Here is a 19,836-nt window from a genome sequence, read left to right on the forward strand (position 1 = left end):
TATACTGAGTACTATTAAAGTGATATTCTGGCAGAACTTTACTAATGCATATGTCATTCTCTTGCCTGAATTTGTTTGTAAAGTCCCACAGGGGGAGGATGTAATACTACCATCCTTTTCTGTTCATGTTCCAAAAGAAGTTTAAGAAACATATGCTGCAGAATGGGTTCTTGCACTAGCTCCAACATTATATCACAGTCAAACGCACTGAGATAAAGACTCACCATATCATGTTTCACCTATAATTATCAGCCTGCAAGAGCAACCACAATACCCTATTAAACATGAAGCTTAAAGCCCTATTTGGGAAAATTCCACACAATTCGAAAATCAAGGTGTGATTGAGCCTTGTATCTCTCCTTTCAATAATCCTTTATTTCCTGTAGGTAAACCAGATCATTCCTATTGCACAGTATTAGACTATAGATATTTAAACAGTCATACACTGACTTTTGCTATACAAAATTCCCACAACATAGCTTTAATGAATAATATTGTTTGTTAAAAAATACAAAACTACATTAGCCATTTCCAATGTTTTTTTCTGTCAAAATATAGCACCTGAAAGCAGGTATTTGACTGCTATCACTGGGTTAGGAACACTTCCGTAGGCAGCCGCAAGGGTATAAGAACAGTCCAGGTCTCTTTGCTGCACATATAAGGTCAATTTTACAAGAAATGCACTCAATTTTTTTTTTTTAAGTTGATGACGTTTACCTCACAGATTATGACTTAAACACACATTTGGCTAGAATGGACTGCATAATTGTAGGAATCCTTGACCATGGCTATAAATTTAATTTTCCAAAATCAAAAATTGCTTTCTTAGTGTCCTGTTTTTAAGATTTGAATTGTCGAATGAAGGAAGAAGCCTTGCACTGTACTTCTTAGAGTAGTGTGCTCTCTTACAACCAACAAATACTGTAAAAAGCTTCAATTACTTTTAGGCTTTCTAAACTTTGGTAGAACATATATATCAGATTATGCACAACAGGTTAATCCATTGTACAACTTAATTTGTCCTGATTTTTCAAGTCAACATTGGACTACTGAACATACTACTATTCTCAGAACATTGCAAACAGAGATGCTTGAATCTAAACACTTACATACTCGTGTTAACACGACCAATTTAGTGATGCGCATTATTGTGGGTTCCAATGATTACACATATGTCACCTTTAATGAAGGTAAAACTGTACCAATTACTTATAAATTGCATTTATACTCCAATGCAGAAATGCATTTTGCATCAACAGAAATTTTTTTGACTGCAGTTAAATAATTGTTGTAAAAGAATGTCCATTGGCTCAGGGGAAAGGCATAATTGTGGTGTCTCTCATTTCAGCCTTAGAGGCTGTCACCAAGGCAAACGTCCCCAATGTAAAAGCCTTACATCCACAATGGCTCCAGTGGAATTTCTCCAGTATGAACATGAATACTCCATGTCTAATTGAATTTTACCTCTAGTTCAGTATGCTTAGATTATATATATATATATATATATATATATATATATATATATATATATATATATATATATATATATATATATATATATACTCATGGTTCAGCCCAGCTGTGGTTGGTAAAGCGTAAGTGCTGCAGTAAAGGGTGTCATGAAAGATTAAGTATTTCAAGCATAAAAAACATACAGAAATTTGGGTCACTGTACCCTCAGCTGTCTGAATTAAATGCTTTGGTGCTGGCACTGCAGTATATGGATCCAGACTTCCCCACACTCATAGTGTGTGATTTCTATTATGGTGTCCAGTCCTACAATAATGTTTTACATTATTGGTGCTTGAATGAATTGAGAGATTCTAAAAGTAATGCTATTAAGCATAAGTTGCTTTGGGGAAAGGTGGCAGCTCTTAAAGTTGTTTTGCCATGGGCTCATGTTTTACACACGTTGAGTCATCAACGTGTTGGTTTATACGTTGTAGGGAATTACTTGGCTGATGAAGCTGCCAAAGCGGATGTTCAGACTGTTGTAGTAGCTGTGATTACTCATTCACATACAAGAATAGATGATGACATTCCGTCTGCAGTCACTGCTTCGGTTAGTGGCACACCCCTACCAAAAAGCTATCTAGCAAAATACTCCTAACAGTTGAGTCCTTAAAATATTCCTTTGCCCGCATTCCCGGGGTGGGTGATCGAGTGATACCCAACCAGGACAGCAGGTTAGAAATAGATACTCTAACCACATTCACATTATAATAGCGGGACACTGGGGAAACTGAGGAAAGACCTGGATAGGGACACAAACACAGGGAGAAGTAGAAGTACGAAAACAACATGGGATGACACAATGAGAGAGACTTCTATGGAAAGGTAAAACACGCAGAGCATGGGACGTATCAAGACTCTTCTGAAAGAGAGAAAATGAAAGGCACAGCAAGCCAAGAAAAGGGAGACACAAGGAAATACTGGCACAGGGAGAGACAGACATGGTAAGAGGCAAAGATACAGTGGATACAGATATAAGAAGACAGTGGCAGGAAAGCCCAATCATAGTAAGTCATGGACAAATATATGCACAGACATGGGTGAAAAAACAGATGTGGATGATGTGGACATCTGGTGACACAGAAAGCACGACATGTACCTGCAAGAACATGAGCATTTAAGAGTTTGAGGACTTTGGGAGGTGCAGATATTGTAAGGTACAGATATGGAAAGACAAAAATAATTCAGAGAAGACACTGATGTGATGAGATACTGGTGTAGCAAGCCACAAGAAGACATGTGTAACATGGGCACATAAATTGGGAGAGACTGAGAGTTAAACAGTTGATAGAATATAGACACATGGAGACACAGGAAAACAAGGCACCTTGTATCATGGTCAAAGAGAGATATATTTCAAGAGTGATGCACAAAGCCACAGTGTTATGTGGATAACAACATGGTGGCAGTTCCGACAAGGGGTCATCGGTGCAGGGATACATTGTAAAACACTGGAGAAGCAATATAGGCAGGTGAAACGAAGGACACACTGATGCCTTTGGGCACGAGGCAGCCTTAAGGTGACTCACACAGGCAGGCAGTGGAAAAACACAACAAAGAGAGGGAGATACAGACAGGAAATGAGGTGAGGGGACACTGACCTGTGAAGACACTGGCATGGGAAGATGAAGTTATACAATGAATTAGCAATAGGCAAAGAGAAACTCTAAAGTAGGAAGAAAATGTAAGAATGGCAGACAAAGCAATAGGTAAAATTGAAGGCAAAAGAAAACAGTGAAGGGCCTATTTAGGAGAGGCTTGCGCCACTGCGGTGCAAACCTCTCAACCATAGCTATGAGCCACTTAGTGTGGCTTTTAATGGCCTCATACATATGGAGTAAGACAAAGCAGCACAAGTCCCTGCATTGCCTTACCCTGCGCCAGGAAGGCGTTCCATGGACGTGCCCACGCAATATCCATGGATTTTGACACTGCCCCCGATTTACTGAATCACATAAACCTGGGGAAGTGAAAAACACCTTATGCCTCCCGAAGTGAGGCATAATGGGGAGAAATATTTTTATTTCTCCTCGTTTTTTCCTCTTTCCATGTGTGTTGCATTGTGCACCACACATAGAAAGAGGAAAACGCCTCTCAGGATTGTTTTTGTGCAGGAAGGTTTACCTTCCTGCACAAAAATAATCCTGCATGCTGTTTGGTGCTAGGCTTCCAAAACAGCACCAGCTCAGCAAGAAAGGACAGGAATGCACCATATTACATAAATACGGTGCATTCCTGCCCTTTTGCTTTACCATAGGGCAGCTCCGCAAAATGACTTGCTGCGCTGCCCTATGGTAAAACCCCGTAAAAACGTCCCAAGGGTGTACAAGAAAGCACAAGGGAGGTACAGGTTTTAAAGAGATCCTCTCACTTTGCACCCCCTTCAGCTTTCTACCAGCCGTTCCACCTGTAATAATGCTCCATAGGCAACTTAGTGGGTACCACTTCAAGCAGCCTCACTAACCTCCTACCCTGCCTCAAACAATCCCCAGCACGTCTCTCTTTTGCCCACCAACACCCTCAGGATATGGGAGCCATAACAGATGAAACAAAAAGCCGACACCTAGATGACCAGAACATTGTTATGCACACCAAAATGAAAAGAACAAAGGCAAGTAGTTTCACTTGCGCGAGGACTAATTCACACAAAACAACATAACTGAGGGACCATAAAACATATGCACCACTCACCACAAACACACATGCGCTGCAATCAATTCCTCGTGGGTTTGTGGAAGACTGAATGACACAAAACCTCGCCCAGTGGAAATACGTGGTGGGATGACTCACAAACCTGCAGACAAAAGACCGTAGGCAAAGACTTTATACTTGGGCACAACAAGAATTATTAGTTTGTGCTTAATCTGAACATCATGAACACAAAATATCAATGAACACAACAAAAGAACAAGGAAAACAATATCTATAATGATTCTAGCACGAAGACCACCAGCTACATATGCGAGTTTGGCAGAACAATTAAGATAAGATCACCTCAAGGTAAAACACTAACTGGGACACATCTCCATGACGCAAATTTAAAAAAACAAAGTCACAAAGTCAACAGTGCATGGACGCTTTGAAAATAGTGACTTCTGTGCTGTACAAAATGCATTGTAATATCTATATTCTCTTCACAAATCGATTGTCATTTGTGGATGCTAAGTAGCTTATTGTTTAAGTGCAAGCAAATTATAAGGTACATAGTAGGTAGTGAATTTGGTTGTCATGCAGATGCATATGCAATGATACAACCCATGTACCAACTGTGCAGTATGACTCAGACCTACAAGAGGGGTTGGTTTCAAGCTCATTAGGTTAGATTTAAATAACAGCTATTTCTTACAGACTCCAGCAAGAGGAACCAGACTTCCATCCCCGGCTCTTTGAATGTTCCAATAAGACTGGACGCTTCATTGTAAGTGAAGTCAGCAACTTTACCCAAGATGACCTCAATGAGACGGATGTCATGTTGCTGGACACTTGGGACCAGGTGAGAGATGAGACTGTGCTGTTTTTTCCAAATGTCAGGGAAATGTATTTGTCAGATATGCAACTGATTATTTGGATAGGGAAATAAATGAGGGACGTGGAACAGGATAAAATAGCTTTTCCAAGATCATTGAGTTGGAAGCCACGAAGAAATCTCCGTTTTCAAGGTTCCTCATTGAGATGAATATTTACTCTTCTTAGGGTTCCAGTGGCAAATTGTTAGGAGTGCCTTGGGTATTTTCACAATGGACTTTATTTTTTGTAGGGGAAGAACTTAATTTAAATCATAATCTGACCTTTTGGCTCCTCATCTCAAAGGCCTTCCTAACTCAGACTTCCATCTACCCTGCTCACTTTGGAAAGCCCTGTATTCTCTCTTTCCAACTGGCTGCTCTCCCTCCTGACATCAGCAGCCTCCTTCCCGTCCTTCACTTTCACCATTCCCACAACCACAAGTAGCTTTATGTCCCACTGAGGAACTTGCTCTGTAACACCAGACTAAGTTGTACTCTGCTCATTGATCTTTTATTCAAAACCATACTATGTGCTGTTCTGACCTTCACCACTAAGTACTGGTCACCAACATTCCTGGGAAATCCACACTACTTCCTATACTGACCTTTGACTCAAGCTACTCACCTTCCTTAGAAATCCAGAATACTGCCTGTTTTGGCACAAGCTGCTTTCTGTTCTATTCTCTCCTAAAACAAATGTCCAGCACAATAAACCTCTGCACAAGCATAGACTACTTTATGAACTGCTTGCATATTTCTCTTACAAAACTATTTTCCTTCCTATTGTAAAAAGAAAAACACAATTCATAAAGTCAAACATACGTTTAATGCAAAAAAATAGCCAGTATGCAAGCAAAATAAAGTGAGGCAATTACCACTTCAATGGACTAGAGCTTTCTACCTAAATCAGTTTAAGCATATAATGCTAAAAACCCATTCATATGTTAATTATTTTTATACAGTAGTCAATCAAAACAAGTTAATAGAAATGGAAATGAGAGCATGTGATCGAGGCTGCAACTAGCAAATACTAACTAATGAGAAGGTGCCTAGATCTTTTCATGAGTAAGAGTGTGAGAAGACCTCATACTGAAGGTTCAGACAACGACTGATTCACTATTTTCAACAATTCAAAAAAATCCTAAATTTCTAAAATTCTTTCTAGCCTAAGCACAAGAGTATGCTTATTACACAGTGCAGAAAATGTGCAAATGTACAACACCAGATAAAATGGCTGAGGTGTCCTAGAAACACATGTTAGTTACCAGGCGTACTAGGCCTGGGAATACATCATAACAATTTGTAATACAATGTATCAGTACATGTTCAGGCATAAATGAGTATTAGTATTTTACAATATACAAGTAAATCTACTTTCTCACTATATTAAAAACTGACATCCCAACAGAGTACTCTGGTGGTCATTTTGACATTGGCGGTAAAAACCGCCTACTGCCACGGTGACGGCTGCCAAAATACCGCAACAGTGGCTACCATCCGTCTGCCAGATTATGAGCACTGCCAGACTTCCGCCACAAGAAGGGCGGAAATCCAGCAGTGTTCATGGTGGCGGACGGTAGTAAGGTGGCGCTGCTACCACCAGCACCGCCAAGCCAGTTGAACGCCACCAGCCGTATTATGACCAGTAATAAGGTCTGGCGGTGTTCTGCTGGTGGGCGCTGCTGGCGGTCGCAGCGCCCCTGCCGGAAGACCGCCTCGACAAAGGTAAGTTGGGCTTCTGACAGGGACGGGGATGGGAGGGTGGAGGTGTTGTGTTTGTGTGTGTGTGTGTCTGAGTGTGTGCATGAATGTGTAAGTGTGTGTGTGATGCGTCTGTGTGTGTTGTGTTGTCTGCATGGTTTTAGTTGTGTGAGTGATTGTGTAAGAATGTGTGCGAGCATGTCTGGAAGTATGCGTGTATGAATGTGTGTATGCCAGTGTGACTAATTGGGTGTATGCGTGTTGCATGTCTGCTGGTGTGTGTGTGTGTATGGGGGGGGTGTGATGATCAGAGGGGGTGGGGGTGTGATGACCGTGGGTGTGTGTGTTTGGATCGGGTTGGGGCGGTGTATTTGGATGTCTGGGTGGGAGGGTTAGTGTGTGTATGGGGGTGGGGGGGTCTTTGGATGGAGGGGGTGTCAGGTGTGTGTTGGGGGGTTGGGGGAGCCGCCTACCTGTGATTGGGAAGGAATTCCCTGTCATCAGTGGGACTTAACGCAATGGTCTTCGTGGCATTGCTAACGCCACGAAAACCATGGTGGTAGGCAGGCTCATAATGCCGCCGCCTGTACTGTGCCGGCTGACGGGCTGGTGATTGATATCTTCGGCTCAGCGACTGATACCGCCAAGGCGGTATGAGTGGAGAAGTGGCAGGTTGGCTGTAGCCAACCCGCCATTCTCATAATGTGGTGGTATTTACCGCCAGCCTGTTGGCGGTGCTACCGCCACATTAACACTCACCGCCGAAGCCATAATGACCCCCTCTGTCTTTTAAACCGACCCACATATTGCCACAAATATACTACCATATCTTAGAACAATCATTCAATTCCTCTTCTGCTCAGGAAACGTCCTTGCTTATCTAAACATTTTGTCAAGTGCACTGGTATTCATAGAAGCTCTAGACTCTTCTTCTTCTGGCTGACTTACCTTTATCAAAGCATAATCTGTCCTGAGGTAAGACATCCATCAGTGCTGGGACACCTTTGGATAACCACGCACCCTGGAAAGTCACTTACTTTCGTCCTTCATTCATTCTTAACTACAGACTCCTTAATTGAAAGACAGTTACCCAATCTTGTCCTGAAATTGAACAAAGGAACCTAAAACCCATTTGAAATAGTAACTTGTTTTATATAGCTCCTAATACTGCATCATTGGTGGTTTCTAAGTACTGTAAATAACCCATGTTACTGGTAGTCAACTAATCAACCTTATAAGGATTAAAGGCTGAGTTAGCTTTTCCAGTATTAGAAAATATGACCTGCCAGTCACATCATCGAACTCTTTACCATTTACACTAAGAAAAACTTCACTTACTACAGCCTCCAGGGAAAATTTCAAAGCTTGTCTATTCGATCAATACTTGGTTTAACAATACTTTGTATCCATCCCATTGCTTATTGGCACAAGCCCCCCCCCCCCCCAGACTCCACTGTTATAATGATTAATGATTTATAACGTTTATCATCCAGTTGTCTCCAATGTATAACTGTTGTTATACATGAAATGATCTCACCACCCATGGGTCCAGATGCGCTATAAAAATGTGTAAATACATTTTAAAACGTCCCACTGCAAGTGGCATTTGACATGCTAGCTTAAAAGAAAAACAATACCCTATACAACAAGAACATTTTAGAATCAGACTTTTCAGTTAATTTTGTTTTTTTATTAGATATTAAAATGTGGCCGCTTGTCACTGCTAATCACTGTTCAATACAATAGAAAACAGGAGGGTTGAAACCATTAATAAATATATATATTTGAAAGTTGTTAAGGTCATGGTTAGAAAGAATGTAATTGGCATCAAGACATATACAGGTAAGCTAGATAGGAAATGAGAGCTATGAGAAACCCAGTGTGTGGTCATGGGAGGCTATAGTATGTTCTAGATGTTACTCATTGCTATATTTGTTTAAACAGTTCAATTGTATGCAATTTTGTTATGAGTGAACAGTGCAGCTGCATCAATATGGCTAGAGGGAATAAGATGCAGGCTTTGGACTTTGTATTCACAAGTCAAAATGTTGTTTGCTTTTGTTATTTAAATATGTGGATGAAAATACAAAATTAAGTAGAAGCCGTTCACTAATATGTGCTCCTGAAGTCATTTTTTCAAAATATAGCTGATTGTAAACTTTGCAAACAAACTTCACTTATTAAGTCCATCCCCTTTTTCTGCATTACAGAGGAATATTGGAATATTTATTTTACTGTTTTCTCTTGTAGGTGTACATAGAATGTTAAACACATTGCTCCATGGCAGACAGCTTACCCCCTGAATTGACTGAACCATTGCTACCAAGAACAGCAGAAAGAACTTGCAATGATTTGATAACTAACAAAGTTGTTAGAATTCTTCCTTATTTACTATCAGTAAGTAATGAAGATCTTCCCTTCATTCCTGCTTTAGTGATCCACTCAGAGTTACAGGAATTGGAATTTTATCCTCTTCCTACCTCAGTGATTCTTTCCTTGAAGTATGGAAGTTACCATCCTAAAGGTTCCTTTATAGAGTACTAAAGAGAGGCATGAGTAATGGAATTCCACCTGCTTTCCTAGACTTCTTTCTGCAAATTTCACAGAATTTATCAGGCTGGTGTGGATACAGAATCCCACTACTCTTGCCATTTTGAGTGATACTTCATAGTGATGTGGGAGGGTTATATGTAACTCATGAACTCAAAACTTTCCACTACTTTTTTGAGGTATTTATTCCTGAACATTTGCTTTTCAGATTTTTTTATGGATTGGACTAGAAGCCAATGATATTGAAAAGAAAGAAGCTATGATGACAGCCCAGGAATACCTGAGGACCCACCCTAGTGGCCGGGATATCGACACACCTATATTGATTCTTAAGCAGGGCTTTGAACCCCCTACCTTTACCGGTTGGTTCCTTGCCTGGGATCCCCAGAAATGGAGTGTAAGTAACCTTGTATGCATATGGGCCATGACATGACATAAAAGGATGAACATCCTTCTACCGACTAATTGGACAGAGGCCACATGAAATTAATTTTAATCTTATTTTCTGCCAGGAAAAGACTGCAAACCCAGGATGGTCAAGTTTCCACTTGCCAAAATTGTTCTTAAAAATAGTTCTTTTGTTTAAAAAAATTTATAATAGACTTATAAAAAGGGCATTATAAAGCATCGGATCAGGTACAACTGAGCTACCAATAAATCAATACATTTCAATAGCTGAGGAAGAACAGTGAGCTTGGGTAGACATTATTGATACGGCTTCCGGGAGGTCAGAGGGTGTCTGTCTGTTAGTTGTCTCTTCCAGATATAGGGCCATATCTATGACTTTTTGGCAGAGGGCAGCGCAGCAAATCACCTTGCCCTGCCCTGTGTCAAAGCAAAGCGAAGCACAGCAAGTCACCTTGCCCTTCACTGCCCTGTGTCAAACAGAAAGGGCAGGAAAGCACTGTGTTTAAGCAACCATATTTAACCTGTCCTTTCCCCCTAGCGCCAACCCAGGCACGGTGGTGCAAGGGTGTCTGCGTTGCATGCAGGATTATTTTTGTGTAGGAAGGGGCAGCCACCAGAGCTTGGATACAAGGGACACATGTCCTAAATCCAATTCTAAAGCTATCAGGGCATGATCAGAGATCCCTCCAGTATCCATAGTACAAGTACTCAGGTAGGCCAGCAAGGCATAAGACATTGAAAGGAAGTCTATCCAGGAACAGGTCCCATGAACACCTGAGATAAATGTATTCTCCCTATCCCATGGGTGTGTTAAACACCATGGATCTTTCAAGACATAATCACTCATTACATTATGCAGGATTGCTCTATCCTTTGTGTTTGTGTTAACTATGTCCATTCGTCCAAAACAATCCAAATAGGGATCAATCCCTATATTCCAGTCTCAACCAATTACTGTCTTGGTGTAACCAAACTCTGTCAGCAGTCTGATTAACACTGCAAAGAAAGATGCATGATTGTGGCTGTGGGTGTACACTGACTTCACAATCAGAATCTGAACCATAGTTTTAAATTTTACAAAGTGGTAGTGGCCTAATTGGTCCGACGACATCTTCATAAGAGTGACTGGTACAGGTTTGTAGAACAGAACGGCAATTCCACACTTTTTCAAAGAAAACTGAGTATCAGAAAGAGCAGCAAGCAATAAACTACTGCTAACTACATGATCCACCCAATCTCTCCTCAGTTTTCTTGATTCCAGAGCTGAAAGATGTGTCTCCTGCAATTTTTTGAGGCAATGTAAGACAATACCCTCTATCTCTTAATGCAGTGCATGAGGCTATTATTATTAAGGGAAAGTATGCATAATTCTTTGAGTTGTGATGTCAATTACATGAATCTAGGATAGAATTAAACTTTTCATAGTGTGAAGGTGGTGACTGGTATTAAATTTAGAAAGAGTACAGCAGAACACCTCCTGGCTTCTTGAATAGCAGGTTAATCTTAGATGATTCAAGGTGTGAAGTCAAGGAGAGCCTGCAAATTCTCCTCTTCTGTGCTATGTGCCTAGAATGTTGGCACAGTGATTTAGTTCCTGGTGATCTCCTGGAAAGGGGGTCAATCAAATATTTTGAGTTGTGTCCTTTGAGGGAAAGGACGCTGAGATGTGAATATGATTTTCTGAAACAAGCACACTGAAGTTGTTACAAGCAATATTTTCCATGTACATTTTATTAAAAATGCATAATTATTAAGGCCAAAGTAAGTTCCTGTTTTCCCCCCAACAAAGTCTAAGAGAACCCTAAGCATGAAGGTGGAGCACCCCCTTGTGTCACTTGTAGTTAGACCATTCATTTGAGAGGTCTGGACAGACGCTGTGGGGCTTTAACCTGTGTTAGTGAGGCATATTTGTTCCCATCACCTCAGCAAGGTAAGGCTTGCTCCTTTACTTGGGTTCATTCATTCCACTACAGATGCAAATCTTTTTTTATAGACACAAGAATTGAGGCTGCACACCACTCTTTTGTGTTTAGGATAAAAAAAGGTTTTCCCATTTGTAAGGGTGTTCTTTGTGCTATTGTCCCATCGTTTCAGAAAATAATTTTCCTATGTGAACGTGTCTCAAGATTCACTGCTTATTTAGAATCAAGTACTCCTGAAAGCACGATTCATGAACTTAGGTGATATTATGGCTCATTTTTATTTATTAACTTTTAGGTTTGGGTATCCGATTCCAGGGAAGTATAAACTCACTGTAGAGCACATCCCACACCAGCACAAAAAGCTTGGAGTGCCAAACATTGAGGATGGGAAGTGTCTCTGCTCTTGACATAAGTTGAGTTGCACCCATTAAACAGTAAACAAAACAGGATGAAATACAGAGACCCACAAATCTCCACTACACCAGTTAAACTGATGCAGTTAAGAACACAGTCATAAGCTAACAAAGTAATGGAAGACAATTTGAAGAAAAGAGAAGGATCTTCACATCCACCTCAAGACGTAGAGTGGCAACACTTGATTTAATTTTTAAGGGAAGAGGCCCCTTAAACAAATTAAATGTGAAAACAAAAGATATCCCAATCACCTATTTCATTTTTAAAATCAGGATTAAGAATTGAAGGAGCATCTTTGGCCAAGTTATATCTTCTCAGCCAAAAGGTATTTTACTCCAAAGAGAAGATGTGGACTAGTGTCTACAGTGGAGTTAAGAGACCAGTTTTAATCCTAGCTAGTAGATCCAATGGGCAATTCAAGAAAAATGATCCCGTCATATGCCTTAGTCCTGCCTACAATTTGCATTGTTTACTCGGCTAGTGGATGAAAATTTGCTTAAGTGATTCTGAAGAATATGTATTTAAACCAATTAAAACTTTACAGCATATCGCATTTACTAAAGTTATTGCCGAAATAAGAGGGCCTACTGACCCATACATCAACCCCCACAGCACTTAAAAACACTTCTTACACTTCATTAATGTTTTAAAATCCTCAAAATAGTATTGATAAAATATATTAAATAGATACACATATTCAGGGTATTCAGTTTACACAGTTGCACCAAGAAACATCACTTTTAGTAGATAGTATCAAAAGCAGTAAACTAAAAAAATCATTAAATGATCTTAAATTACAATATATATATAAACCCTCTATACATAATTGTATATATATATATATAAGGTGTCCTCATCTTATTAGAAACCTAATTCTTATAAAACTCCCAACGGAAATAGAGAAGTAAATGAATTAACTTTGTGTGTTAAATAGCCAGAACTTTTATGTGGATTCACCTGCACCTCATGTAACAAATGAAATAACTTCATGCACTACAAAATCACCCATATTGCACAAAAGAAAAACCCTGTATCACCCATCAAAACTTCGTATTGGCCCTAAATTGCCCCATAGTCTTTTATATTTTGCTGTTTGATTTCTTCTTTTCTGATAGATGAATTCAAAGAATTTAACTTGAGTCTTTTTTGCTGCCAATGAAGCAAAAGAGGGATTGCAGTGGATTTCCTGCAAATGCATACAGATCTAGAATAAGTAGTAAATAAAAACTACACATTGAATAAATAATGAATAAAAACTGGCGCTCCGCTACTGCTAAGCAACATTACCTGGGACCATTTCTGTTAAGTACATGAAATAAGATTGGAAATGTCTCCAGAATGAATGGCCCATTCATACATGCGCCTAAATAAGCAGCTACCTGGTCCCAAAACGTACAGAAAGCTGGACATGTGGCATCAGTATGAAGCAATTCCATTCTTCCTCTAAATGACAGCTAAAGCATCTGTTTGTAGTTGTTGGCTAGAACTGAGTTATTAATTTAGCGGTATAATGTAAGAGCCAGTGTGAAACAAATCCATTCTTCTAAAATTGTTAGTCCCTATTAGTTTGTAACGGTATCGGTATCCTCCTATGCCTTTGATGTCACCTTAAATCCTGTCTCATTTTCTACTCTTTCAAGATGGTTTACTAGGAGTCAAACATGCGGTCCAGCCACCAACTTCGTGTACTATTTGTCAATATACTCAAACATTATTCTTAAAATACTAATAGTTTTTTCCTCAAAACATTGCGGGTGTAATTGTAAAAGATTTTTGATTTTTAAAAGGCTAAGCAAAGCTTTTTAGCAGCATTATTTATCTGAAATACCCAACTGTGCCCAGGTTTTCCTTTCCACGTTATACATAAAACCAGCAACACGCTATAAGTCTAAACAGTTCCATAGATCTTTTTCCTCGTATGAAAGATGTAGGCCGATCCCTTTAAAATCTTTTAGTAGGACGAAATCATGGCAGTCTGTTATAGAATATTCCCAAAAATGTATTGTTTATGAAATGATAATTGTTGAATTACTTTATATCTAGTTCTTTTGTCATAATAAATATTTTAATAAAGACTGGCAATTGGATTCCTATGTCATCAAACATTGCATTTAATATAGAATTATTGACTAGCGGAACAGAAAATCTATCATTTAAATGGGACAGAATATCTAAGAGTGCTGCCTGGTATTATACAGGAAGGTTAGGTGGAGCTAAAACCTCAAACTCTTTAGCCAATTATAGGTAAGGAAACTTCAAACGGATGTAGTGGTTATTCCAGATAAAACTGTATATTAATACGTCAACTTGAAGGAAAATATTTTTTACTCTAATGGGAACAGTTAAGAATAAAAAATAAAGAGCGGTGGAACTGACATTTTAACCATGGCAAATATTGAGAAAGATAAGACTTTCCATAAAAAAAAAGCTTAGATACTTTGGCTACAGTAGTGACATAATTAAACTAAAATAAGTCATCATAAGTGGTGTAAGTCCAGTTCCCTGCTTAATCTTAATTCTCCCCAGTTTCAATTAATTCATTATAATTGATCCTCTGTATAGAACACAGGTTTGAAAGAGAGCCATTTTGACTGAAACAGTAGTGTGACCTTTGGAAGCTTATTGCCTAACACTAACATTTTCAGTACAATGCTTTAGTGTTACAAAAAGCATACATAATATCTCTTCAAAAACAATATGAAATATAGGCTTTTATCAAATACAACTTCTTAGTTATTTCTTTATTTTGAATACTTCTAAGTGCAGAAGTGAACTATACACATATCTTCATGTATGGGTCTCAACTTTTGTAGTATCAATTGACTTCTTTCCAAAGTGACAAAACCAACCTCCAAATGTCAGAAAGAACCAATTAGAAAGACATCTAGTTATTGATTAGTGTGAATTTAGCATATTTTAGAGCCTTAACAAGCTATTTGTTTTGAAACAGTGTTAAATGAAAAATTGTGAAGAAATAATGAAAAATAATATTGTACTACATGAATCTACCGATTTAAGACCAGTGAAGCACTTTCAGAGACTCTATCACAAATTGTGGGGTCATTTACAGTATGGCAAGTGATCTGCCATGCTTGTGGGGGCTATTGGCTCTACCTACCCATCACAAGACTGACTGTCACACTTTGAGATGTCTAGCAGGTAGCAGGGATTTCAATGCCTTCAGTGGATCTGATTCTGAGGAAGTAAAGATGGTCTTTTTCAAGAATAAACTGCAAAAGTTTGATTTTATTCCTACAAATAAACAATAAAAAATCAACAAAAACATCAATGACCCCAAAGTACAGGAGTTTTTCCCAACATGACCTTCCTGGACAGGAAAACCTAGTCATAGTCCCTCTGCCCTAGGTAGGGAAGTCAACTGTAATTATAAACTGGTGACCCTGTGGTGGATGGGCCATCAGCTCAGCGGTTTCAGATGTCAGAGCCAGCGAAGGCGCAACTGCCAGAAACCCTGCACTTCTTGCAAATGTAAACAGGATGGGTGCCACCGTCTGGTGGGGCAAAGGTATCCCCAATTTACAATGGTACTCCTGCTCCACCAAACTCTAAATTATATTTGTCTCATGTGGTGTAGGTCACTAGCATTTGAGTAAGATTAGCCTGAGAGAACGGACATCTCCAACAATCAGAATTATTGGTCAGACTCAATTTCTATATTTCAAGGACGTCACAATGCATCACAAAAGCATCCTACTTTACTAGCTAGCAATCCATTTCCTTAGAAGCAAGTGTTGTACGATCTAGGCAGGCAAGGCTTCAAAGATTTCATGTCTTATTTTGAAGGTCCCTTTACTGGGCTACAACACACTTAATGGTGGAGTGAATGGAACTGGTAAGAGAGGCAAGGTACTAGAAATAATAGCAGCAATGCTTATCAACAGGCAGCCCGAGAAGGCACCTTTTTATTATGATTTGTCATCATGCCAGCTGCATAAGCCACTTAGCAATAAAGCATGTCTTATTATGTCTGGTACTCCCCGGCACATCCTCAATTGCAAAGGTAATGACACAAATAGGCTACCCATGCCCATCATACAATTTATTTGAGCTATTATCCATCAATAGTAGTGATGAGCAGGGTAATGAATCATGGACCTTCTAAGAGGCGATAAAGATGTGAGTGACACATAAAGGCTAAAGTTGATGAATGCTGGGTGCATAATTGGACTTTTTCATTGGATAATTTTCATCCTCTTTCCAGGGAGGAAAAAGCTATGAACAGCTCAAGATGGAGCTTGGCGATGCCGCAGCGATCAGCAGAATCACGGCGGTGAGTTTACTACATTAAACAAACTATGTATAGCAGGGTCAAGACTGATTTGTGTATAACTGGGTCCAAACTGAGGTAGGATGGTGTAGAAAATAACAATGGACTGGGATGCGGCCCGAGTAATTACCAGTGGTTTAGATTAATTCAAACTTTCCATCCATCACTTTTTTGAGTACTTTAGTGCAGCCATCAGAAGGATCACAGCGGTGAGTTTACTCCACTAAACAAAAGTATACCATTGTGGAAAAACTATTAGAAGTTAAATGACTAGTGTAAGTAGGAGCTAGACTTCTAAATAGAGTGAAATTGCCAAAGAAGCTCTTCCAATAAAAAGCCTTCCTCCTCCTGGCTCTTAATAATGGAATTTAATACAAGATAATAGCTTCACTGATAGGCTGTAGGGTGGAGAACTGGCACCGACCCAGAAAGGCAGTGAGTAATAACCCTCAGGCCCAGATTTACAAGAATCTGGTACAATAAGACTGATGCGCCAGATTTCTTGCCTCCCCCCTCTCTCCCTCCCCACCACCTAATGACACCATGGCGCACATTAGGCCAAAAGTGGCAAACCTTTTTATGCTGTAGTGGCGCTTTGCTGCATTAGTGTGAAAAATGTGGATGCTAGTGCAACATAGTGCAAGGAGGCCCATTGATTTCAATGGGTGGGTCCTTTTTATGCCTACTTGGAGCATGCGCTAAAATGATGCCAAAAATGGCACAATGAAATCCTGTAGATTTAATTGGCCCATTTTTGCAGGCCTCCTTGCGCAGGAATGCCCCCCTTGCATACATTATGCCTGGTGCAGTCATAATGTGGTGCAACGGAGGGGGGGCAAAGTAGCGCAATGCATGTATTGTACCATTTTGTAAATCTGGTGCATCGGAAATTGCCTCTCTGAGCCACATTAGCATAAAAAAATGACGCTAATGTGGCGCAAGTTGGTGCTAGGGCCTTGTAAATCTGGCCCTTACTGTCTGGTGACCAAGTAAACAGAACTGAGGAAAAAAGAAGACTTCTCAGTGGGAAGGTAAAAGAAACACAATAGCTTAACAATTGACTTAGCCTCAAACAGAAGGCCAAGATCAAATGGTTACAGAGGCTGAGCTATCTGCTCATTGACTACAGGAATGTCCTGAGGCTGTAGTTGACACATTACTGTGGATGTGTCTGTGGAAATACAGAGATATCCTTGCTTGCAGACCATAGGCGTGACTCAATTTTAAAATCGGAAACTGTACATTTAGTTTACCCTGCCCAGATGCAAATCAAACTTGACCAGTGAAGATCACTACTTGTGTTGAAGATGATATCTCCCTCCAATATAAGACCAGTCAAGAAAAGGAAGTAGCTTCCCTAGCTGAGTTTCTGAAACATATCTGCCACACTGAGATCCTGGAAGATATCTCTTCCAGCTATGACAATGGACACTGCCTGGATGTTAAAGAGCACATACCCCAGCTGGGGCCATGGGAAATATTTTTCAGGAGGGCTTTTGTGAGATGATATCTGAAACTCTGTCACAAATCGTTAATATCTTTAATAGCTTAAATGGAACATTGGGGGTGCGTAGGACTCAGCTGTCGAAAAGTTACTGCACTCGGTGCCGGCTGATGAGGGCTTTTCTCTGCTGTGACAGCTTTGGAGCACTCAAAGCATCAGGGACCTGCAGACGAATGCTTAATTATTCTCCTTAAAAACATCTTTTTCACAGATTATCAATCCACCTCAGTAAGTCGACAGTGAATGAGGCTGGAAGAGACCTTGGAGAGAAAAATATGAATAAAAAGATTTCCTCTGAGGCTCTCCAAAACAGCGTGTCATCACAGTGCATCAGTGTACGTTTTGCTAAGTGCTGTGTCAGTGAGATATGAAAATGAAAACACAGGTAGTTTGAAATTCAATATGGAGTCGGGCCTAGTTTGGCCTATGCCAAGAAAATATAGAGCCCTATTACAGCTTTGGCTGATGAGATACTCCATCACAAATGTGACAGACATCCCCCGACGTTTTACACATTCCATAGGATATAACGAACTTGTAATAAGGTGGTTGGGATATCCGTCATGTTTTTGACAGAGTATCCCATCCGCCGAGGTCGTAATCAGGCCCATAGTCCTGAACTTTGCAGCGTTTTTGTACAAAATACAAAATATTCATTCTACTAAGCCAATATGATTTTAACCAAAAATAAATGAGACAGTTTCCGCCTCAGTTAGGTTTTAAACAGTGACTGAGAAGTGAAAGACTCTTTAACCTGGTGCCAAATCACTGATCCATTCAATCATGATGCCAAACAATTAGCGGTTATCACTCTGAATATTATGGACATGCTATTTGTCGCAGCCCCAATGACTACTTTTTTCCACATGTGATTTCTGCTTTCAAACTCAGGCCCATATTTATGAAAAAGTGGCACATCAAAGCTAATGCGCCACTTTTTCTGCGCCCCCCCCTTACCGGCTCCTAATGACACCATGGTTGCGCCATATTTACAATCCGGCACACCATGGCGGTCGTTAGTACAATAGCGTCAAACTTTTTTACGTTATTGGGGCGCTTTGCTACACTAGCATAAAACATTTTGATGCTAATGTAGTGTAAGGAGGCCCATAGTTTTCTTTGGGTGCGTCATTTTAACGCCTGCTCTTAGCAGGCATTTAAAATGATGCTAAAAATGGGACATTGAAATCTGTTAAATTTCACTGCACCATTTTTGCGGGCCTCCTAGTGCCGGAATGCACCCTGTGCATACATTATGCCTGGCACAAACATAATGTGGATCAAGGAGTTACAAAGTGCCGCTAGGCATGCATTGCACTACTTTGTAAATATGGCGTGGGGGAAAGGTCACCTTAGTGGAAAAAAAATGCCGCAAGGCGGCAAAAGGGTATCTTGAATTTGCCCCTCAGTGTTGTGTCCTTTGGTTCAGAGAAATACTGAAGTTCTCTTTTCACCAATTTTGCAACAAAAAAAAAGGCAAAGCGGCAAAGCGGATCAGGAATGTGCAAAGGTCTTTTGTACTCTCATCCAATACATCTTGAAAATAATAATCCCACTGCAATGCATAATTCTTTTTTTTATCAAACTTGTCTTAATTGTGTTTTAGGTATATAATACATCCAGTAAGATTTAACAGTGGTGGTCACCCCTTTTACGATTTGTAGCATCTTTGAGGAAACAGTTGCAAAACAGTGAGGGACTCCATTCCAAATGTGCATCGCATATAAGTAGCATCTGCAATGTAACATTAAGTATCATAATCAATAACAGCGCAGTAAAATAAATAAAGAAAAATAAGGTAAAAAATAGAAGAGCAAACCAACGGGTTTTATTATGTCTGAGTGTCTTCTCATGTAATTGTATTTAAGAGGCAGAAGCTATAAGAACTGGTGTAGCCTTGCGATAATTATCTGGAGTAATAAAAAGATTGGGGGGGACAGTGGGAGGTATGCCGCCTGAGACAGTGAATTGAAACAGATGTTTGTGTGCTGCAAGCAGTCAGAGGTAAGCCGCTAGATAAATACAATACTA

At 39.9% G+C, this 19,836-nt stretch overlaps 1 protein-coding gene across 1 annotated transcript in view; it reads left to right on the plus strand.

Moving 5' to 3' along the window:
* Positions 1-19,836, plus strand: part of AVIL (advillin) — a 186,220-nt gene that overhangs the window by 149,539 nt on the left and 16,845 nt on the right. The window contains exons 16-18 of the mRNA XM_069230920.1: positions 4,861-5,005; positions 9,478-9,666; positions 16,236-16,304. Of these exons, the coding sequence (XP_069087021.1) occupies positions 4,861-5,005; positions 9,478-9,666; positions 16,236-16,304 (403 nt within the window). The remainder of the gene's footprint in view (positions 1-4,860; positions 5,006-9,477; positions 9,667-16,235; positions 16,305-19,836) is intronic.

The sequence above is a fragment of the Pleurodeles waltl genome, chromosome 4_2, assembly GCF_031143425.1.
Source record: "Pleurodeles waltl isolate 20211129_DDA chromosome 4_2, aPleWal1.hap1.20221129, whole genome shotgun sequence".
NCBI lineage: Eukaryota > Metazoa > Chordata > Amphibia > Caudata > Salamandridae > Pleurodeles > Pleurodeles waltl.